Source organism: Nomascus leucogenys, chromosome 4, assembly GCF_006542625.1.
Source record: "Nomascus leucogenys isolate Asia chromosome 4, Asia_NLE_v1, whole genome shotgun sequence".
Taxonomy (NCBI): domain Eukaryota; kingdom Metazoa; phylum Chordata; class Mammalia; order Primates; family Hylobatidae; genus Nomascus; species Nomascus leucogenys.
The window spans coordinates 107,260,812-107,284,834 of record NC_044384.1 but is presented as its reverse complement, the minus strand read 5'-3'; the positions used below and the strand labels follow the sequence as shown (position 1 = coordinate 107,284,834).

The following is a 24,023-nucleotide window of genomic DNA, read 5'->3' as shown; positions in this document are numbered from 1 at the left end:
AATGATACCATACAGTGGATTGTTGAGATTTTAAGAGTCTGCCAAAAATTCAGGGGAATTACTATATAGCTAGGGGGGAAGGGGGAGGAGTGGGGGACTAATGTGTTTTAAACAAAAGTATATAAACTGAAGTACTAAGAGCAGTAGGAGTTTAGAAAAGAGAAGAATGAAAGAAATCTTGGAAAAGCAAAAATTTGTGTTGATCCTTGAAGTTTGGATTTTAGATTAACAAAGGAGAAGAAGGAAAGAAGTTTGGTAGGAAGGAGAAATAATGAGGAATATGTGGGCAGAAGGGTAAAAGTACATATAAACATGATTGTGTACAGAAGGTTAAAGGTTTTCCTGACTCCATCAGGCAGAGGTAGAATCCCTTATGCATTCCCATAGCACCTTATGCTACCTCAGCTGTGGCATTGATTTCATGGTGGAATAATTTAATCTCTCACTTGCTAAACTGTTGGATTTCTTGAGGGTAGGAAATGTCCATGTCTTATTTACCTTCATTTGCAAGTCCAGTCCCTCATATATTGAGATGGGAAAGAGAATTAAGGTTTCAATTCCTATTTGAGAATATTGCAGGCCATTTCTGAAGCACTTGAATTAGATTACATGTAAATGGAGACAGTGAATCCTTTCTTAAGCAAGTAGACATTGAACAATAGTGGGAAATAAGATTTTATAAGTAGGGTGATGCTAGATTAAGGAGGTTCGAAAGTTAGGCACAAAAATTTGAATTCAGTATGGAATTGATGTTGGTGATCAGTGGGGATCAGTTATTTACCACCTTCACAACTTGGTCTCAAATCCATAGGCAGCCATTGTAGATTCTGGAGCCAGTAAATAATAAACTTCTGAGGGATAAATATCTGGTATCAATCCACAGAAAATAAAACCCTACCACTTTTGCCCAGGCATTTGAGTCTCATTAGACCCATGCCTAGCCTGGATCTATGCCGGGCAAATTATATCCTGTCTCAAGTAACTTACTTTCTCAGAGTCTGACTTAATCCCAGTTTGTTCCCCAAGAGAGGACTTCTAGAGTAGAGTAGTCTTATTACCAATTTTACCATCAAATGACAAAAAAAAAAAAAAACAGGTTTCCACCAAAAATAAAGATCATTTTTTCTCTCCCTTATATATTGAGATTCATTGTCTTTTAAGAAACTTACTTTTCTTCATTGTCCCGTTCCACTGAGAATCTAATGTGCTCTAACTTTACTGCAAATTTTTATTAAATTTTTATAAAATTTTAATCATAAGAACTGATATTTAATGTCTACCCTGTGCTAGATACATTACTTATTTTATTTAGCGAAACAATTCTGAGGTTGAAACTCATCCTATTTTTGTACTTAAATCAAAATGATTTACTGTCTAAAGGACCCAGCTTGTAAGTATCAGAGCTGACATCTGAACTCAAGGCAACCTGCTACAAACTCTGTTCCTGCTCTGCAAAACAGCACACTGGAAGGGCAGCATTTTGGTTCTTCCTATATATTTAATTCAATTACTCTGCAAACTATGGCAGGACATTATTTCACTTTAGGTCCCTTTCTTCTCATCTCTGCTTCCTCTTTAAAGTAGCAGGTGGGGACTATGAAGAAACATTATTCTGATTTTTTTTCTTTTCTCTTTCAGGCCACGTAAACTAGTCTTTGTCTTTGCTGGAATAAACAATATTGTACGTGATTGAACATTTGTAATATCAGGAGACCTAACAGTATAGTGTGGCATCAGGCTAGGGAACCCCTGCCTTGATGAATTGGATACCATAATATTTATCTGCTTAGGGCCACTACTACTTGCATAATAATTGCCCCGGTAAATTTGTAGCAGTCCTATCCCGAAACAGAATATGGGTATTTGTAAATAAATGAATACTGACCACAATTAGCATCTCAAAAGGAAGCAGTGACATTCTGAATTTTTTTCTCTTTTTTTTTTTTTTTTTTCTTTGAGAGACAGAGGGTCTTGCTTTGTTCCCCAGGCTGGAGTGCAGTGATGCCACCATCATGGCTCACTGCAGCCTCTACCTACCAGGCTCAAATGATCCTCACACCTCAGCCTTCCAAGTAGCTGGGGCTACAGGTGCATGCCACCACACTTGGCTAATGTTTTTCTCTTTTTGTAGAGACTGAATCTCACTGTGTTGCCCAACCTAGTCTTGAATTCCTGGACTCAAGCAATCCTCCCACATCAGCCTCCCAAATTGTGGGGATTATAGGTGTGAGCCACTATGCTAAGCCCTAAACTTTTTCCTTGGGCAATAGTTTTCAAACATTTTCTGATAGTAATTATTCTAAAGCAATCATCTTCCAGCTATTTTGCCAATTACCCACAATAAAGATCTGTTTTATATTACAATCTGGTACATATTTATAAAGATATGAAATTATAGGTTTACGAAAACAATTATTTTCCTTACTACAACAGATATAGTCTCATATTTCATATTCGATTTCATTAAAAAATTTCTTGGTTGGGACCCACTAAATAGATTTCATTATCCACATGAAAAGTGCTCTGGTAGAGAATAAGCTTGATGTAATCTGTATGGCTCTTCAGAGTTGGCTTAAACCTGTCTTACTCTCTCCTCTCCTTTTTACTCAGATCTTCTCTTTGCTTATCTGTATTTCTGTAGCCTCATCCAAATCTCTTTTATCTCCTTTTGTTGTTCTTCCCTTCATTTTTCCCTTTTCTATTTCACCAATTCACAACTGTGACTACACTCCACCAATGCAAAACTGTAAAATATTTGTGTAAATTATAATTTTGCTCACTTTATAATTTTTTTTCACCTCGGTGAATTTAACTTTTTGTCTCTCAAATTCCAGACAAAAATAAACTGTTTCTAACAAGAGTTTGCATGTGTAATTTTACCTTCCTTGTAAGTTAGCTATTTTCATAGTAAAAAGTTTCCCATACCTATATAAATTATACTAGCAGTATTATAAATACTATCTTAATACTTGGAAATTAAGCTAATATACTTGTTGTACCTATTTATGAATGGAACTTTCGGGATAATTAGAGGCCACAGAAGCATCCCTCAGTTCTCTATTGAGTCACTTAGTTCTGTTCATGTTATTACCTCAATATCTCTCATGGCTGTTCCTTCCTCTAAATTCTCTCTATGTTCTTATTTTTCTCCTAGATTATTGTAATGAGCTCCTGGTTAATCTTCCTAAACTCTCTTAATATATCTTTTGTCAGAGTGATATTCGGAATAGAAATTGATCTGCCAGTAACTGTTGAGAGTGTTTCACTGGCTTTCAGCCACCTGGGGATAGTCTAAATTGCTTGGCATGGCTTTTTAAGGCTCTTTGGTGGATCTGTATCCATTCCCTCTTTGGCAACTATGGTATTGGTGGGAGGAAAGTGGGGTGAAAGGCTAATGAAAGATAAACATAGCAAGCAGCTCACTGTTTCTACAATGCACCATGTACTTTAGGCCTTTTGCATATGTTTATCTGAGTCTCTTTCTTTGCATTCAGTTGTCCATCAATCACATCTGAGATACTATTCCAGGGATTTGTTCCAGTAGTTCTCTTGGCATGTATCTCAGTATATTATGTCTGCTTGTATGTGAGCCTCATCTTGTACTGGAATTGCTAGAAAGGAGGGAGGCATCTTCATTTGGGTCTCCTTAGTGTGGAATATGTTAGGTGCTGCATGTGTGGAGAACAACTAGACATATATAAGCCTTGTCGTCACAGTGCTTTTAGGGAGGCAAATAAGCATGTACCATAAAATGATAGGAGAAATGCAAGATGTTAAATGCCTCCTGGTGAAAGTGGCATTTAAAATGATCACTAAAGGATAAGTAGGAATTAGCTAATTGTTGAGGAAAACTGAGACACCAAAATAATGTCCCATGGCTTGGTGTTCAAATGGCAGGAAATGAAGCTACAGAATGTGCAAAAGCTGTCATGAAGGGCTGTGAGAGTCAAATGACCATAGAATTTACCTTCTGGTTTATAAAGCTTTTGAGAAGGACATGAGGAGCTGTTAATAATATGCCAGGACAACAGGCGTAAACAGACCATCCTAGGCAAACTAGAATTTATGGTGAGTGTGAAGTTTATGCTAACCATATAGGAATTCATGGAAAGACTTTTAAATAAGAGAGATAATTTGATCACATTTACTTTTAAAAATCATTATAGCTGTGGTGTGGAGGATAAACTGGCAGGGAGCTATTGTAATAAGCCGAAAGAACGTGGTGACTTTACACAGAAGTGTGAGTGAATTTGAGGGAGGTTTAAGAAGTGAATATTGATTGGTTCATCAGATGGGGGTGAGGCAGAGGGAGGTGTTAAGGTTGATACCTGGTTTCTCTCTTAGAGAAGAACATTACCGTCCATCTCCCATGCAAAAAAGCTGTATTGGGGAGGTCAAATTTAGACATTTTGAGTTGAAGAGGCCTTTGAGATACTGAGATGGAAATACTCTAGTAGATAGCTAGATATGAATCTAGAAAGGTCCAGGTTAGAGAAAGATTTGCATTTGTTTATGTTTTCTGCTTGTATTATTTCCCCATCCTTTAAACTATACTTCTCATTGTTTCTAGGGTTTATGTTGGGAAAAAATACTTTGTTTTCTAAACTTCAAAGCATGGTAAATACAAAATGTTTTGTTTAGTTTTCGTCTTTCTTGGCTAGGAAGTAATTCTGAACCAAGAGCAGTCGCAGTGCTGAAGGATATGCTTATCCACTTGTTAAATGAACAAATGGTGGGATTATCAGTGTTTATTTTATTCTGTGTACTTTTATGTGTTTTAAATTTTTGTCTAAGTGATTAAAAATGGAATAGTGTTTGGCCATTTGTATTTGAGTGGCTCCTATAAATGTAGTTTTCATCTGTTGGGCCTATACTATTGGCTTTAAGGACATCTTATCTCATTTAATCCTCACAATACCTTGTGGTTAGGTGGTATTCTCATTTTACAGATATGGTTAAACTTAAAGAAGTTAAGTAGTTTTGGCACAGTTTACTCAGCAAGTAGCAGAACAGTGTTTGAACCCAGACTGGTCTAACTCTGTTCTACATATTCTTAGTCTTTAGACTCTAAGTTGTCTTTAGGGACTACCAAAAAAAATTAAGCTGCTTTCAAGCTGTCTTCCTTTGACATTGACCGTATGACATACATATACATGCTTAAGAGTAGAAGTTGGCCAGGCACAGTGACTCATGCCTGTAATCCCGGTGCTTTGGGAGGCCAAGGCCAATGGATCACCTGAGGTCAGGAGTTTGAGACCAGCCTGACCAACATGGCAAAACCCCGTCTCTACTAAAAATACAAAATTAGCTGGGCGTCGTGGTGCATGCCTGTAATCCCAGCTACTCAGGAGGCTGAGGCAATAGAATCACTTGAACTCATGAGGCAGAGGTTGTGGTGAGCCAAGATCGCACCGTTGCACTGCAGCCTGGGCAACAAGAGTGAAACTCCGTCTCAAAAAAAAAAAAAAGAAAAAAGAGTAGAAGTTAAACACTATCTTGTATTGGTGTAATACTTTTTTGAATTCTTGTCAAGCTCTCAGTAACAAAGTTTGTGTGGCAGCACCCCCTAACAGTTGAGGCATATGTGATTAAAGAGCCAAACAAAAAATCCACACAGGTGCACTGGGTTCTGAGTCTCATTATAGTAAGTACTCTGCCCTGGAGGACTTGAGCTGATGTTCACCAGCAGCTAAACTGAATATTATATAATGTTTAGAGAAGCGGATAGTTCTGCTAAGAATCTATTATAATGTTTAAGCTCTGTTTGCTTTATAATAGAAAACTTCCTGTACTGGACTGTGGATCGATAAAGCCAGACATCTATGCTTCCAACTCAGCAGGTAAAAGTTGACATTTTCAGAATATGCAATATTGAAGCATCTCTTTATATCTCCATTCAGGCCTAGTCAAGATGAATTCATTAGAACAAGAAGCTTTTCATTTTAGGGTCTGTTAACCATATGTTTTATAGTTTGTCAATTTTCCTATTTTAATTGACTGGTTGGAAGATCAGATTGAGATATTTTCTGTTTGATTATTTAATAAATAACTTTGTTAGGCTTTATCTACAAAAGATAGGTAATTGACCTCAGCAGTTTTTGTCATCTTATTTTGAAATTGAAATATGTATTTAAGCTTTATCACATTTTAAATCTCAGTTGCTTAAAAAAATGTTATAGTTGGCTAGGGGCAGTGGCTCATGCCTGTAATCCCAGCACTTTGGGAGTCTGAGGCGGGTGGATCACGAGGTCAGGAGATCAAGACCATCCTGGCCAACACGGTGAAACCCTGTCTCTACTAAAAGTACAAAAAATTAGCTGGGCGTGGTGGCAGGCACCTGTAGTCCCAGCTACTCAGGAGGCTGAGGCAGGAGAATGATGTGAACCTGGGAGGCGGAGCTTGCAGTGAGCCAAGATCACACCACTGCACTCCAGCCTGGGCAACAGTGCGAGACTCCGTCTCAAAAAAATATATATATATGTATATATAGTTAACAGCTAGTCAAAAGTTTAAATACCTGAATCTTTATTTCACAGGGCATAATTTAGTATGAAAGTTAATTTTACTTTGACTTTCAAGTTTTATAAGTATATTTAAAATACATTTTATTTTATAAGTATATTTAAAAGTATGTAAGTATATTTAAAATAAGTATATTTAAAATTAAAAATTCTTGAGATGATCAAGAAAAATTCTTAAATATCTGTCTTTTTACATAATATAATGGAGTTATATTGATAGAGAGAAATTATTGTATAATTTGCTGAAAACTCTGCTTCATATTTGTCACATTAGACCTGAAAAGAGCCTCTGAATTCTAAGGCATTTTTTAGAACAGCCTTTGAATAACTCAGTTATTTTGTCTTTAAAGTTTCTATAGTTGAATATTATTTCTTTTCAGCAAGTGAAATAAAACATGATCCCAAAGATGCAAACACTTCCTTAGGAGAAGTTGCTAATGAGACCTCTGAAAATGAAACACTGGGAGACTTCAGTGAACAAATAAAAGGTTCAGACTTGGATGAAAAGGTACTAGGGGATCTTTTGTGTTTTTTTATTTCTTGGTCTTAAATAGTGGTAATGTATAAATCTATCTTAACAGTGCTATTGGGTGGCAAGTATAACTCCCTTTATTGAATAAAAGAATCAAGTCACTCTAGCCATGGGATGTATCCCTTGATACTTGGTGTAAGCATAGTATAAAAAAGATCTTCCTTGCCTGGGAAAATGGGATGTACTGTTTAATTACATACTGTAGTTAGCTTTTTAGTATCTGAAGTTTGTCACAAACCTATGAAAGTCTTTCTAAATAAGATATTACTTATTTTTCTGCCTCAGAAAACACGAAGTACTGAAAATCGTTTGATCTTTCTTAATTTTCAGGTAGCATTGTACCTGAGGGCCATGCTTCCTAGTATGGGATGATTTCTTTGTTTTGTTTGAGGGAAGGGGGATTATATATTTATCCTTCTAATACCATGGTAGGCTTCAAAGTACTAACCCTTTATAAAATTAGTCAGTAATACAAATATTAGTCAGTAATATTTGCTCTTAAGATATCTGGCCCCCAAATTTGGGAATTAACAAACTTGCTTTCATCTCTCTCTTACCTTACATTTTAGGAACATTAGAGGGTAAATAGATTGACTTACCTGGCCTACTTCTTTTCTGCTTTTATATATGACTGGCTGTAAATTTTTAGAAATGCTTCCTTATTGATCTTTTACTTCCACTATATGTGTATGTATGTACAAGTATGTATGTATGTACAAGTACATACATGTATAGTGGGAAATAAAAGATCAATATGCCAGGTGCAGTGACTCAGGCCTGTTATCCCAGAACTTTGGGAGGCTGAGGTGGGAGGACTACTTGAGGCCAGGAATTTGAGACCAGCTTGAGCAACATAGTGAGACCTTGTCTCTACAAAAAAAAATTTTTTTTTTAATTAGCCAAGAGTGCTGGCATCCACCTGTAGTCCCAGCTACTTGGCGGGGTGGAGGTGGGAGGATAGCTTGAGCCTGGGAGGTCAAGTCTGCAATGAGCCATGTTCGGGCCACTGCACTCCAGCCTGGGCAACAAAGCAAGACCTGTCTCAAAAAAGAAAAGGTAGGGGTGTGTGTGTGTTTGTGTCTATCTAATATATATATATATATAAATTATGTGTGTGTGTGTTTTATATATGTGTGTGTGTGTGTGTGTGTGAATGATTCTTTTCCAGAGGCCTTTTCTTTTCTCCTGTGTATTACTTGTCAATTTTTAGGTTTACCATAGTAGTAATTACTTGATGATTCTACTGTTGGGCTCCTGATAAAGTACTAGTGTACTTTTTTTAACTTTTTATTTTGAAATAGAGATTCACAGGGAGTTACAAAGGTAGTACAGAGAGGACCCATGTTGCCTTCACCTAGTTTTCCCCTATAATTACATCTTAAAGTATAAGAAGCAGGAATTTGATATTGATAAAAAAGTTTGTGTAGTTCAGTGTCATTTATCAGATATGCAGATTTATGTGACCACCACTGCAGTCAAAGAGCTATTCCATCACCACAAAGATATCCCTTATGCTACCTCTTAACAGTCATACCTCTCTCCCTCCCCCAATAATTTCTATAGTTTTGGCATTTTAAAATATAGATTCATAAGATGTTGGCTAGAGGATTATTAATTGATAATTCTAAAAAAAATACAGCTTTAGTTTTACTGATTTTTTTTCCTGTGTTGCTTTTTTGTTTTCAGTTTCACTGATTTCTGCTTTGGTTATTTCCTCCTTCTACTTAGTTTGGATTAATTTGTACTTTCTGTAGCTTCCTAAAGTTGCAGCTGAGGTCATTGATTTGAAACCATTATTATTTTCTAATAGAGGCATTTAGTGCTATAAATGTATCCATAAATACTGTTTCAGCAGCATCCCACTTTTAGTTGAGATAAATTGTGGATTCACATGCAGTTATAAGAAATAATACATAGATATCTATGTACCCTTTATCTAGTTTCTCCCAATTGTAATATATTGCAAAACCATAGTACAATATCACAACCAGAATATTGGCATTAATGCAGTCAAGATATTACAGAACATTTCCGTCACCACATGGATCCCTCATGTTGCCCTTTGATAGCGCACACCTACTTTCTTCTCTCTTTCCTCCATCACCCATTCCTTAACCCTGGACAACCACATATCTGTTCTGCATTTCTATAATTCTGTCATTTCAAGAATATTATAAAAATGGATTCATACAGTATGTAACCTCTTCAGATTGGTTTCTTTTTTTTTTCCACCTGGATAATCCTGTGGATATTCAAACAAGTCATTGCATATATCGATAGTTCATTCATTTTTACTGTTTGGTAATACTCCATGGTATGAGTGTACCATAGTTTGTTTAGCTATTTGCTCATTGATGGATATCTAGATTGTTTCTAGTTTGGGACTGTTACAGGATAAAGCTGCTATCTATAAACATTCATGTACAGGTTTTTGTGTATCTACGTGTTTTAATTTCTCTGGGATAAATGGGCTGTAACTGCTGAGCTATATAGTAGTCGCATGTTAGGTTTTGACTTGGGTGAACTCATCCTCCAGATTACTCCCCTGTGGTTGGAGTCAGTTGAAATGTTTGTTCAGTTCTTTGAGTCTTAGCTGGGCTCTTTGGAATCCATGTTACATACATATAGTTCAGAGATCAGCTAGAGATTTGGGCCAAGTTATAAGTAGATTTGGGGGCTTTGTCTGTTAGGCTTTCTCCCAGATTCCTAGCCTCACTTTCCAGTTTCTGATTTTACCCCAAACTCTGTTCTTCTGGTTCTTTGTTAGTAGGGCAAATTGTTGTCCTCCCCAAGTGGTTCCAACTAGGGCCTGCCCTTGGGTATACAGCCATAAAAGCAAGACATTTACCCAGTGGCATTCCATCTTTTTGCATGTAGACTTCCCTCTAGGTTCTGCCTGCTTTTCATATCTCTCCAGGCTTTTCAGGTAGTTTAAAAATATTTTATCCAGGGTTTATGGTTGTTATCTGCAGAAGAGTTACCCCAATAGGAGATTCTCTGCCATTTCTCAAAGTACACCCATTGTGAATTCATTTGAATTTCATCCAGATGGTAGCATACTGTTCTTTACCTTGCTTGAGATGTTTTTCCTTTCAATGTATGTAATGATGTCTTGTTTTTATAGTTGTATAATTACCTACTATATGAATATAATCTAACAAGTCCCACTATTGATGGACACTTGGTTTGTTTCCATTTTTTTGCTATTTAAATATTGCTGCATTATGCATCCTTGAGCATAAGGCATTTTGCATATGTGCAAGCATTTTTGGATTAATTCCTAGAAGTGGAATTGTCAAATTGTCCTTCATAGAGATTGCTTTGATTTATACTTTCAACAATATTGTGTGAGAGTGCCATTTTCTCCCCACACACTAATTCATTATTAATTTTTGTCCATCTGCTTATTTTTATAAATGGCTTTATTTTAGTTTTAATATGCATTTCTCTTACGAGTCTAGTTAAACATCTTTAGAAGCCATTTATATTGTTTTCTATGAACTTGCTGTTTATGTCCTGATATGGTTTGGCTGTGGTCCCACCCAAAATCTCACCTTGAATCCACATAATCCCCACAATCCCTGCATGTCAAGGGAGAGACCAGGTAGAGGTAATTGAATCATAGAGGCAGTTCCCCCCGTGCTGTTTTGTGATAGTGAGTTCTTACGAAATCTGACGGTTTTATTAGCGTTTGGTAGTTCCTCCTGCATTCGTTCTCCTTCCTGCCATCTTGTGAAGACGGTGCCTTGCTTCCCCTTCACCTTGTGTAAGTTTCCTGAGGCCTCCCCAGCCATGCTGAACTGCGAGTCAGTTAAACCTCTTTCCTTTATAAATTACCCAGTCTTAGGCTGTTCCTTATAGTAGCATGAAAATGGACTAATACATGCCCATTTGCCCATTTTCTTCCGGATTTGATCTTTTTTACTTGTAGGAACTTTTCATGAAATAAACATATCTGTTCTTGTCATATGTGGCTATACCTTTTCCTGGATTTCATTTGTTTTGACTTAGTTTAGGAGCTTTTCATCTTATAAAAGCCTTTTATTTTTATTTAATCAAATATGTCAGTTTTCTTTTATAATAGGAGTTACAAGTCACATTTAGAGAAACCCTTCCCCATCTCAACATTTAAAATTTTCTCCCATATTTTCTTTTAGGGTTTTTTGGTGTTATTTATTATGTTTAAATTTTTTATCAAACTAAAATTTATCTTAGGAGAAGGAATATAGAAACAATGTAACTTTTCCTTATTTTAGCAGATGGCATTTTGTACTCTATTCTCTTAACATATGAAAATATTTAAAATATTTATAGTCAAACCTATTGATATCTTACTTCATGGTTTCTGCCTTTGGTGTCACACTTAGGCTTTCCCAACCCTCCAAATTATATACTCATTTATATATTTGATTTGTTTTGCTATTTTATTTTCTTTTGCTACTTTTAGAATTTATTTTTAATTTAATGAAATTTTTAATGAACCTAAAAAGTATTTGGGCATATGGTGAGTTAGGAGCACACTTATTTTCCATCCAATTAACTAGCCAGTTGTTCTACCATTTATTGAATCGTTTCCTCCTAAATTTCAAGTGCCATATTTAATATTTTCAAAGTTTTATGTATAGATCTGTTTCTTTTGTTTCATTGATTGCTAGTCCTTATACCAATAGCATACTGTCAATTTTTTGAAAAATAGTAAGTAAAATATTAAATAGTAAAATATTTTTTGGTGGTTCTCTCTCATGTATTTTTTTCAAGAGTGCTTTAAACTCACATTGTAGTTTTTTTAATGTATAAATTAATTTGGAGAGAATTAGCATCTTTAACTCTAGTATTCTCATCCAGGAACATGGTAGGTCCTTCAGTTTGTTATGTTTTATGTTTCTCAGTTGATTTTTGTAGTTTTCTAAGAGTTCTAGGTTGTCTTCCAAGGCTTTTATGTTTCAGGTTTTATATTTAAGTTTTTAAACCATCTCGAGTTGATTTTTGCATATGGGAAAAGAAGGGTCCAGTTTCAGTCTTCTGCATATGACTAGCCAGTTACCAGCACCATTTATTGAATAGAGAGTCCTCTCCCCATTGCTTGTTTTTGTCAGCTTTGTTGAAGATCAGATGGTTGTAGGTGTGCAGCCTTATTCCTGGGCTGTCTATTCTGTTCTGTTGGTCTGTATATCTGTTTTTGTACCAGTACCATGCAGTTTTGGTTACTATAGCCCTGTAGCGTAGTTTGAAGTCAGTAACATGATGCCTCCAGCTTTGTTCTTTTTGCTTAAGATTACCTTGTCTATTCACGCCCGTTTTGAGTTTCATATGAATTTTAAAATAGTTTTTTCTAGTTCTGTGAAGAATGTCATTGGTAGTTTAATAGGAATAACATTGAATCCATAAATTACTTTGGGCAGTATGGCCATTTTAATGATATTGCTCCCTCCTATCCATGATCATGGAATGTTTTTCCATTAGTTGATGTCATCTCTGATTTCTTTGAGCAGTGTTTTGTAATTCTCATCATAGAGATCTTTCACTTCCCTGGTTAGCTGTATTCCTAGGTATTTTATTCTTTTAGTGGATGCCTGTTTTTTCAAAAGTTTAATATTTGAACATGTATAACCTTCTTATGACTGAAAAATCATGATTTCAAAAGAGCTACTTGTGAAATGTAAGTATAGTTATATTTAAAACACATTTAAATATTTCTTATGAAATATAAATTTTATGTTCATAAATACCACTTTAAAATAACTCAAAGCTCAAGCTTTTTTCTGAATAAAAAGAAACTCAACTTTAGTTTTACCTAATAATTTGAAATAGCGACTTGGGTAATTAAAGGTGATATCAAAACCTGGACAAATATTTTGACTTATATTAATTTTTCTCTTAAGCAGCAGTGGAAATTTTAAAGTCAGTATTCAGTATTTTAAATTATGTAGAATAGAATTGTTTTTAGGGATTGGCCATAAACTAGTTGTTTAATTAACATCTAATACATTATAATAAATCCAGTAAGCCTCATAGCTTAGTATGTAATACATTCACTTGTACTTATTTAACCATAATCTCTTCACAGCATAGATTTACAGACAAAGTGATTACCAAAGAAGAAAAAGAAAATATTTATGAAGTTTGCAAAAGGTCTGTAACATAATTCTTAATTACATAACTTAAAATAGTCATTCATCTAATTTATATCTTGAGTATGTTTTTTATTCTCTGCTGTTTATATGCTTGGGCTATATGCCATAAGCCATATATAGGTATAATTTAATTAATGTGTCAGATGTACTCAGGTGTAAGGGGTATTGTAAATTACCTTAAAGCTGTCACTAAGTTTTTTGAGCCATTAAAATATTTTTTGAGGAAAGATAAGGAGTAGTGATAAAAAGAAAAAATGATGTATGTTTGACTTTTATGAAGATGAGTGGCTGAAATCAGATTCACATTGCAGTTTGCAAGGATCTTACATGGATGCAGTGATTCATACTGAGAGTTATAGCACACTAGCTGGAACATATAAAACCACCACATTTAGAGTTGGAGGACACCTTAAAGATCATCTGATCCATCCTCTACCACCCTCATTTTGCATTTGAGGCAAGGCTCACCCAGGACAGTGATGGATACATTTGAGGCCTTTAATGTTAAGGCAGTAATTTTCAAAGTGTGATCCTTGGAGAAGCATCATCATGTAGGAACTTGTCAGAAATTGAAATTATTGGTTCCCATCTCAGACCTACTGAATCAAACTTTGGGGATGGGCCTATCTATCTGTTTTTAACAAGACCACCAGCTGATTTTGATGCATGCTCAAGTTTGAGAACTGTGTTAAGGGAAAGGCTAGGCAAGAATTAAATTGGCATAGAAGGTTTAGTTTAGTTCATGACCATTTGGAGATACTAAAGAAAAAGGAAGATACTAAAGAAAAAGCAACAAGGTTAACTTTTTTTTTTTCTGTTGAAATCATTTTGCCTACAAACTAAGATAGTGCAATTGCAGCCTGCGAAGGTTTATCAACTTGACTCTAGCATAGTGATCACCAGTGTGACATTGATCGGTTAAGTCATTACATCTCCATGGGCTTCAGTCATCTGATCAAAAATAAAACATAGATAATCTCTTCCATCTATAAAAATTCATAATTTCTATTTCTTTGTTTATGTTGCTGCTTTTGTTTTATTTGCGGAGGACATACTGATAATACATATTAAGTGACATCCCAAGTTGGGGAGAGAAGTGAATATCTTTATTTTGTGTGAAAATCTTAAATTCTATCAATGATGCTAAATTTCAACTCATAAATACGGGTCCCTCTTCTTGCTATTTTTACCCTCCTCTGGCCCAGAAAACACAAGCTGGAAAAACTTATTAGAATTATTTTTAAGGTAAAGATTATAGTATCTGAATGTTGGTGTAAACCTTTCTCCTAAAAAGTAAATGCATTTGTATTTACTAATCAGCTCTGAAGTACTTCTCTCTCTCCCCTTGCTTAAATTATTTTTCTAGATAAGTAGTGTCCAAATTAAATTTTTGTAAAATTGGTTATGTAGGATCTCACATATTAGAATACAATTAAAGCTGTTTAAATCAGCCACCCTGGAACAATAACACTTTTAATACCTTTTCCCCAGAGAAAGCGCTCAAATACCTTTATAGGCTTATTGTGTATACTTTTCCTGAAGAATAATTTATAATTCATTTAATCACATTATCAGTAGAATAATTTAATGAACTTTTCCGATTAGAGCACTAACCTAACTCCTCCTCAGACCTTTTGTTTGGCATGGTCAAAAATATTTTGCTCTAATCTTAACCACACCACCCCGTTCCTTCCTCTACTCCAACCACTGAAGAAGTGCTGGTTTTCTAGTTAAGAAGGCAGGAACAACCTATTGGAGATGCTGAAGAATTGTAATATATACAGGTATACCTTGGAGGTATTGCAGGTTTGAGTTCAGACTACTGCTGTAAAGCAAATAAAATGAGTCATATGAATTTTTTTGTTTCCCAGTGCGTGTAAAAGTTATGCTTACACTATACTTTAGTCTATTAAGTGTGCAATAGCATTATGTCTTTTTAAAATGTACACACCTTCATTTAAAAATACTTTATTGCCAAAAAGTTCTTACATCATCTGAGCCTTCAGTGAGTCATAATTGCCTGGATATTGATGGCTGCTTACTGAATAGGGTGGTTGAAGATTGGGGTGAAGGTTGAAGGTTGAGGTGACTGTGGCAATTTCTTAAAATAAGACAACAGTGAAGTTTGCTGCATCAGTTGACACTTCTTTTCACAAAAGATTTCTCTGTAGCATGTGATGCTGTTTGATAGCATTTTACCAACAGTAGAACTTCTTTCAAAATCAGACTCAATCCTCTCAAACTCTACCTCTGCTTTATCAACTAGTTTGTGTGATATTCTGAGTCCTTTGTCACTTAAACAATGTTCATGGCTTCTTCATCAGGAGTAGATTTCATCTCAAGAAACCACTTTCTTTGCTCATCCATAAGAAGCAACTCTTCATCCATTCAAGTTTTTTCATGAGATTGCAGCAATTCAGTTACAACTTTAGGCTCGACTTCTAGTTTTAGTTTTCTTGCTATGTCCTCCGCATTTGCAGTGACTTCCACCACTGAAGTATTTAACCCCTGAAAGTCATCTATGAGGGTTGGAATCAACTTCCTCCAGACTGCTAATGTTGATATGTTGACCACCTCTTATAAATCACAAATGTTTTTAATGGCACCTAGAATGGTGAATTCTTCCTAGGTTTTCAATTTATTTTGCCAAGATCCATCAGAGAAATCACTATCCATGGCAGATAGAGCCTAATTAAATGTATTTCTTAAATAATAAGGCTTAAAAGTGAAAATTACTTCTTGATTCGTAGATTGCAGAATAGATGTTGTGTTAGCAGGCATAAAAACAACATTCAGACTGGGCATGGTGGCTCACGCCTGTAATCCCAGCACTTTGGGAGACCAAGGTGGGTGGATCACGAGGTCAGGAGTTCACCAGCCTGGCCAAGATGGTGAAACCCCGCCTCTACTAAAAATGCCAAAATTAGCCAGGCGTGGTGGCGGGCACTTGTAATCCTAGCTACTCAGGAGGCTGAGGCAGAGAATTGCTTGAACCCGGGAGGTGGAGGTTGTAGTGAGCTGAGATCGCGCCACTGCACTCCAGCCTGGGTAACAGAGCAAGACTCCATCTTAAAAAGCAAACACAGAAAAAAAACAAAATATTCTTCTCCTTGAGCATGTCCAGCAGAGTTCTTGGGTGACAAGATACATTGTCAATGAGCAGTGGTATTTTGAAAGGAATCTTTTTGAGCAATAGGTCTCAACAGTGGGCTTAGAATATTCAGTAAACCATGCTTTAAACAGATGTGCTGTCATGCAGGCTTTGATGTTTCATTTATAGAGCACAGAAAGAATAGATTTAGCATAATTCTTAAGGGCCCTAGGATTTTTGGAATGGTTAAAGTTGCCAGCTACATTATCCCTTAACAAGAGAGAGCCAGTCTATTCGTTGAATCTTTGTAGCCAGGCATTAACTTTTCTCTAGCTATGAAAGTCCTAGATGGTATCTTCTTCCAGTATAAGGCAGTTTTGTCTATATTGAAAATCAGTTTGTTGTAGCTTCCTTCATCGGTTATCTTAGCTAGATCTTCTGGATAACTTGCTCCAACTTTTCCATTAGCACTTCCTGTTTGACCTTGCACTTCTATGTTACAGAGATGGTTTGTTTCGTTAAACCTCGTGAACCAATTTTGCTAGCTTCATACTTCTGTAGCTTTCTTACCACTCTCAGCCCTCACAGAATTGAAGAGAGTTAGGGCCTTGCTCTATATTAGGCTTTGGCTTAAGGGAATGTTGTGACTGGTTTGATCTTCCATCCAGATCACTCAAACTTTCTCCATTTCCGCAATAAAGCTGTTTCACTTTCTTTTCATTCGTATGTTCACTGGAGTAACACTTTTAATTTCCTTGAAGAACTTCTCCTTTGCATTGACAGCTTGGTTAACTATTTGCTACAAGAGGCCTACCTTTTGGCCTATCTTATCCGTCAACATGCCTTCCTCACTAAGCTTAATCATTTCTAGCTTTTGATTTAAAGTGATAGATGTGATACTCCTCCTTTCACTTGACTACTTAGAGGACATAGTAGGGTCATAAACTGGTCTAATTTCAATATTGTTTTGTCTCAGGAAATAGGGAAGCCTGAGGAGAGGGAGAGAGATGGGGGAACAGCCAGTTAGTTGGTGGAGCAGTCAGAACACACACATCATTCATTGATTAAGTGCACCCTCTTATAAGGGCTTAGTTTTCATGGTGCCCTGAAACAATATCAGTAGTAACATTGATCACTGATCATAGATCACCATAACAGATAAAATAATAATGAAAAAATTTGAAATATTGTGAGAATTACCAAAATGTGACACAGAGACATAAGTGAGCATATGCTGTTAGAAAAATGGCACCAATTAGACTTGCTCAACTCAGGGTTGCCACAGTCCTTCAATTTGTAAAAAAATAAAAAAATTTTTTTTAAAAAAGAAATATCTGCAAAGCATTACTTTAATGTTTAAAAATACATTTAAATTCTGATGTTAATTTTTCCTTTCACACAGCAAAGATTCTAGAAATGCAGACATCATGGTTGGCGAATGTCAATTTGCAGCACCAGTCCCAAAACCTCTGTGTTTATTAGTACCTCCTTTGAGTCTAAGTGGTCGTCAAGAAGACACAATACTGAATACCTGGATGAATGGTACTATTTGTTTTCTTAATGAAATCCTGTTGGCTTTTGGTAATATAGAAACTAGGAGATTTTTCTACCAAAAACAAAAAACGATTAAAAAAGAAAAATGGAAACATATAGAATATGTTAAAATTAGAAGGTTTGTGCACCTTTACTTAGTACTTTTTTTTTTTTTTTTGAGACAGAGTCTCACACTGTCGCCCAGGCTGGAGTGCAGTGGCACGATATCAGCTCACTGCAACCTGCACCTCCCCAGGTTCAAGCGATTCTCCTGCCTCAGCCTCCTGAGTAGCTGGGATTACAGGCACCTGCCACCATGCCCGGCTAATTTTTTGTATTTTTAGTAGAGATGGGGTTTCACCATGTTGGCCAGTCTGGTCTTGAACTCCTGACCTCATAATCTGTCCACCTCAGCCTCCCAAAGTGCTGAAATTACAGGTGTAAGCTATGGTGCCCAGCCTACTTAGTACTTTTGATGGAACAACATGTGAAATAGCTGTATTTATGTGATAGTGTTAGTCCAAGTAAATTACAGGTTATATCTAAAATATATTTTGATGGAGTGTGTTTGTATATGTATTTTAGAACTTGTGTCAGTTTTTTGATAATTAACAATATTTTGAACAAAATAGACTACATTAAAGGATGAATTTAGAATCTGTAAAATCACATTGTATAGCGCACACCTAACTTTTCTATACCTACCCAGTACTGACTTCATGCTGCCTCATGTTGTATACTATAACAGCAAGCCCATGATGGTCATGTGTTTTATCTTAAAAAGTCTTACAGTTTTCATAATGCAAATTACTGTGAAGTTATGCAGCAGAAACTTCAGCTTGTTTCAGATTATAGCTGGATGCTGCCAAAGTAAAAAATAAATGATTTAAAATTAAAAATACTTTTATTTTTATTTGTTATTTTTATCTTTAGAAAAGAACATTTTTAAATGCCCTAGTTCTCTTTTTAAAAGACCAACATTAAGGGATATGATGCCTGGTGTATTAGTTTGCTTGGGCTGCCATAATGAAATGCCACAGATGAAAGGGCTCAAACAACAGAAATTGATTTTGCACAGTGCTAGAAGTTCAAGACTAAGGTTCTAGAAGGGTTCATTTTCTGATGAGGGCTCTCTTTCTGGCTTGCAGATGGCTACTTTCTTGCTAAGTCCTCACATAACTTTTCCTTGGTGTGTGCGAGGAAAGAGTGTAAGCTCTGTGGTGCCAATTCTTTTTTTTTTTTTAAGACACAGTCTCACTCTGTAGCCCAGGCTGGAGTGCAGTGGTGTGATCTTGGCTCACTACAACCTCCCCCTCCCAGGTTCAAGCGATTCTCCTGCCTCAGCCTCTCGAGTAGGAGTAGCTGGGATTACAGGTGCGCACCACCATGCCTGGCTAATTTTTGTATTTTTGGTGGAGACAAGGTTTCACCATGTTGGCCAGGCTGGTCTCAATGGTCTCAAACTCCTGACCTCAGGCAGTCTGCCCACGTGGGCCTCCTAAAGTGCTGAGATTACAGGTGTGAGCCACCGCACCAGGCTGGTGCCTATTCATATAAGGACGTTAATTCCATTGATTCAGGACCCCACCTCTTTGACCTCATTTAACCTTATTAACTTCTATAAACACCCTATCTCCAAATATAGTCATATTGAGGGTTAGGGCTTCAACATTTTAATTTTGTAGGGACACAGTTCAGTCCATCGCACCTGGATTTGTAACTAGTTTTCTTCCCTTAGAAATGTTTATTGTGTATAATATTTGCCTATTTAACTTAGAGACATATCATTTGAATACAGTGCCCAATGCTGCTATGTGAGATTTTTAAGAAAGTTGTCTGCAGCTTATAGTTTAAAATTTTAAATTCAGGTCTAGAAATACTTGAGGGTACCTAAGATGTAAATCATACTATATTTCACAGGAACACACATGGCAGCACAGTCTGTGAATTGAACATGAATATTTCAAAGTGAAACTTTAAAGCAGATAGTAGTGATCATCTATTTCATTGTTATGAAGAAAATAAGTTGTAACATATTGGTGTGTAATGCCACTCTAAATCATTTCTAGATTTCAGATTTCTGGGAAAACATTCTGTACTAAAGCTGCAGAATCCTGAAACTTGTGAAATATTTAAGAGGGAAAAAAATGTGGGGGTAAGTCTACTTTAAAAAAAAATAATAATCTGTCTCTTTCTCTTCCCCCTCCTCTTCCTTCTCCTCTGTCCTCTTCCTCACTTTCCTCCACTCCCTCTTTTACCCTCCCGTTAAAAAAATAATTTCATAAAACCAATACTTTGGACCTTTTGGTTGTATTTCCCTATCATCTTTTTTTTTTTTTTTTTTTTGAGACGGAGTCTTACTCTTGTCATCCAGGCTGGAGTACAATGGCATGATCTTGGCTCACTGCAACCTCCGCCTCCTGGGTTTGAGCCTCAGCCTCAAGATTCTCCTGCCTCAGCCTCCTGAGTAGCTGGGATTACAGGCGCCCACCACCATGACCGGCTAAGTTTTGTATTTTTAGTAGAGACGGGGTTTCACCATGTTGGCCAGGCTGGTCTCGAAATCCTGACCTCGTGATCCTCCTTCCTTGGGCTCCCAAAGGATTACAGGCGTGAGCCACCATGCCTAGCCTATCATCATTTTTTAAGCAGTTCCAGATATTATATGGATTTTGAATGGAGGTTTGTGATAAGGGGTAGAAAATAAGTAGTGACTTAGAGGATATTCACAAATAGCGTAAGAGGTTGAAAACAGCAGAGGGAGAACATCCAAAACAGAAAAAACAGGCTGAATAGTTTTCTGTGATGAAAGAGAAAGCTGCTGATATAAAGCAGTTTATGGGGAAAGTTTGTTGTAAAAAGCTTTAACTCTGTCATTTGCCTTATTCTATTAATTAGAAAAACTAAGGAGAATTTTGGATCTAATAAATGGATCTGAAATATAGTGTATATTATAATAGAATTAACTTTTTGTAAAAGCAGAGACAGGTACATGAAAGGGAGGAGGAATGTGTACATTTTTTTAAATATGTAAAGTATGTGGGGGCAGGGAGTCCATGGGATATTTCTGTTCCTTAATTTTTCTGTGAACCTGTACCTGCTCCAAAAAAAAACAGTCTTAAAAAATGAGACATAAAAGAGACTAACCTTGATGGAATATTTTACACAAAGATAAATTTTTTAAAATCCAGACAAATCACTCTGAAATGATTTTTTTATTATTTTTGAAAATATAAATTGTTTGAAGTTTTATTTTTTCTTATCAAATTAGCAAACAAGTTATTTTGATACTCTTTGGAATGTATGTTATTTGTGTTGCTTCAAATGCTGTCTTGCTTAACTGCAGTAAGTGCTTTACAGTTAATACAGAAAGTGAATCTTTCTAATTTTCTAGGTGTTCCAGCTAGGGTTGATGATACCCTATAAATATTGCAAATTTCATTTTAATACATTACGTGGCTGTGAGCGACCACTGTGCAAGTTTGCTCATGTGCCTGAACAAGGGGATGAAAAGGTAAAACATATAAAGTCTTTAAAGTAGAGATTGTTTTAATAACTGTCTCAGTCATGCATTTTAATTTAGATTTTCATTGACTCCTAATAGCATAGATGTGAGTTTTGCCTGCTTTTGTTCTTTATATAAATGGAATCATATGTGTATTCTTTTGTCTTCTTTTGCTCAATATTTTTGAGCAAACACCTATTGTAGATGTTTCTCATTGTCCTATAATAGTTAATATTCCATTTTGTGAGTATATCAAAATGGAATATTGGGTGGAGCAGATTTGGATATTACAATTGTGATGTTGTCAGTGTTCCCCATGTCTTTTGGTGAACATATGTATACATTCTGATAGGTTATACTTAAAACTGGAACTGCTGTGTCATAGGGTCTGCATATATTCAGCCCTAGTAGATAACAGCCAAACAGGTTTCCACAGGGGTTTTATGAAATTACACTCTTACCAGCAATGTCTGAGAATTCTGGTTATTTCACATCCTTACCAGCTCTTGATATTATTAGCCTTTTGCATGTAGCCATTCTGGTGGGTAGGTAGTGATACCTTCCCTGATGATTGATGAAGTTGAGCACTTTTCAATGTTTATTGGGCATTAATGGGATATGCTCTATTTGGAAGTATACAGATATTTTCCCTATATTCTATGGGATTCTTTTTCTTCTCTGTCTACAATAATTCGTCATATAATCTGTATACAAGTTCTTGGTTGTGTGTGTGTATGTGTATCTATATATATATAAAATCATTTACTACTTTAGAAGTTGCCTTTTCACCTTTTGTATTTTGTTTTAATTTTTATTTTTAAACTACAAATTGAAAACTAGTTTATTGGGTACAGTGTGATGCTTTGATTTATGAATATGATATGGAATAATTAAGTCAAGCTAATTAACATATCTGTCACCTAAGATGCTATCTTTTTTTGTGGTAAGAATATTTGAAATTTACTCTCAGCAATTATGAAATGCGCATTATTATTTGTTATAGTCACCACTCCATACAATAGATATCAAAGAAAAAAAAACTTTTTCTTCCTTTTAATTGAGGTTTTGTACTATTTGCCCATCATCTCCCCATTTCGCTAACCACCCTCCACCCCTGTCCTCTGGTAACTACTGTTCTACTCTCTGCTTCTTTGAGTTTTAGATTCTATATGTAAATGAGAACATATATGGCATTTGTCTTTCTGTACTTGGCTTATCTCAGTTAGCATGTTCTCCAGTCTATCTGTGTTACGGTGACAAAACTTCTTTCTTTTTATAAGGCTGAATAGTATTTCATTGTGTATATATACCACATTTGCTTAATCCATTAATCCATTGATGGACACTTAGGTTGATTCCATACCTTGGCTATTGTGAATAGTGCTGCAATGAACATAGAAGTGCAGACATCTCTTCAACATACTGATTTCAAATCTTTTGGGTAAATACACAGAAGTGAGATTGCTGGATCATATAGTAATTCTATTTTTAGTTTTTTGAGGAATGACCATACAGTTTTCCATAATGGCTATACTAATTTACGTTGCCACCAACAGTATACAAAGATTCCCTTTTCTCCACATCTTCGCCAGCACTTGTTATCGTTTGTCTTTTTGATAATAGCCATTCTGACAGATGTCAGGTAATATCTCACTGAGGTTTATAATTTGCATTTCTCTGATTTGTAATGTTGAGCCTTTTTTTGTACATTTGCCATTTATATGTCTTCTTTTGAGGAATGTTTGTTCAGCTCTCTTGCCCTTTTTTTTGAGGCAGAGTCTCGCTCTGTTGCCCAGGCTGGAGTGCAGTGACACGATCTTGGCTCACTGCAGCCTCCACCTCCTGGGTTCAAGCGATTCTTCTGCCTCCGCCTCCTTGGTAGCTGGGACTATAGGCCTGTGCTACCACGCCCGGCTAATTTTTGTATTTTTAGTAGAGACGCAGTTTCACCATGTTGGCCAGGATGGTCTCCATCTCCTGACCTCGTGATCTGCCCACCTCAGCCTCCCAAATTGCTGGGATGACAGGCATGAGCCACTGCACGCGGCCTCCCTTGCCCATTTTTAAATTGGATTACTTGTATTCTTTCTATAAAGTTATTTGAATTCTTTTTATATTTTAGATACTAACCCCTTATCAAATGTATTGCTTGCAAATATTTTCTCCCAATCTATAGGTTGTCAAAACTTAATCTTAACCAAACCAACAACTATCCTCTAACGAGAGACTTACCACCAGATTGTGCCCAGATAAGGCAAACACCTAGCTATAGCCATTCAAGTAATTTCTCTACTTTGTTTCCACATTCAGTCTATAAGAAATCCCACTGTTCACACTGTTGAAACAGAGCTCTCTGAACCTCTGTTTGGGGTGCTTCCCCATTTGTGAATCTTTTAATGCTCAAATAAACTCTATTAAATTTATTTTTTCTGAAGTTTTTCTTTTAACCGAAGTCAAAACAAAGTTAGCAGGGCACACTGAAGCCTTTCTGTGATAAGGCTTAAAAGGTTACATGATGATAAAAGGCTATATTCTAGAAGACCTCGGCTAAAATAACTCTCTAATATAGCAAGAGCCAGAGTTTCTTACATCTTCTTTTTGTTTTCAATCTCTTTTCCTCTTTACACTATATTCTCTACTCCGCATTCAGAATTATCTTCCTAAAATATGGAATTAATCTGATCAATAAAGAAAAAGTCTCCCTTCT

At 36.1% G+C, this 24,023-nt stretch overlaps 1 protein-coding gene across 1 annotated transcript in view; it reads left to right on the top strand.

Moving 5' to 3' along the window:
- Window positions 1–24,023, top strand: part of TOPAZ1 (testis and ovary specific PAZ domain containing 1) — an 89,146-nt gene that overhangs the window by 7,267 nt on the left and 57,856 nt on the right. The window contains exons 3-8 of the mRNA XM_003256938.2: window positions 5,779–5,840; window positions 6,902–7,029; window positions 13,121–13,185; window positions 17,681–17,820; window positions 19,881–19,966; window positions 21,206–21,325. Of these exons, the coding sequence (XP_003256986.2) occupies window positions 5,779–5,840; window positions 6,902–7,029; window positions 13,121–13,185; window positions 17,681–17,820; window positions 19,881–19,966; window positions 21,206–21,325 (601 nt within the window). The remainder of the gene's footprint in view (window positions 1–5,778; window positions 5,841–6,901; window positions 7,030–13,120; window positions 13,186–17,680; window positions 17,821–19,880; window positions 19,967–21,205; window positions 21,326–24,023) is intronic.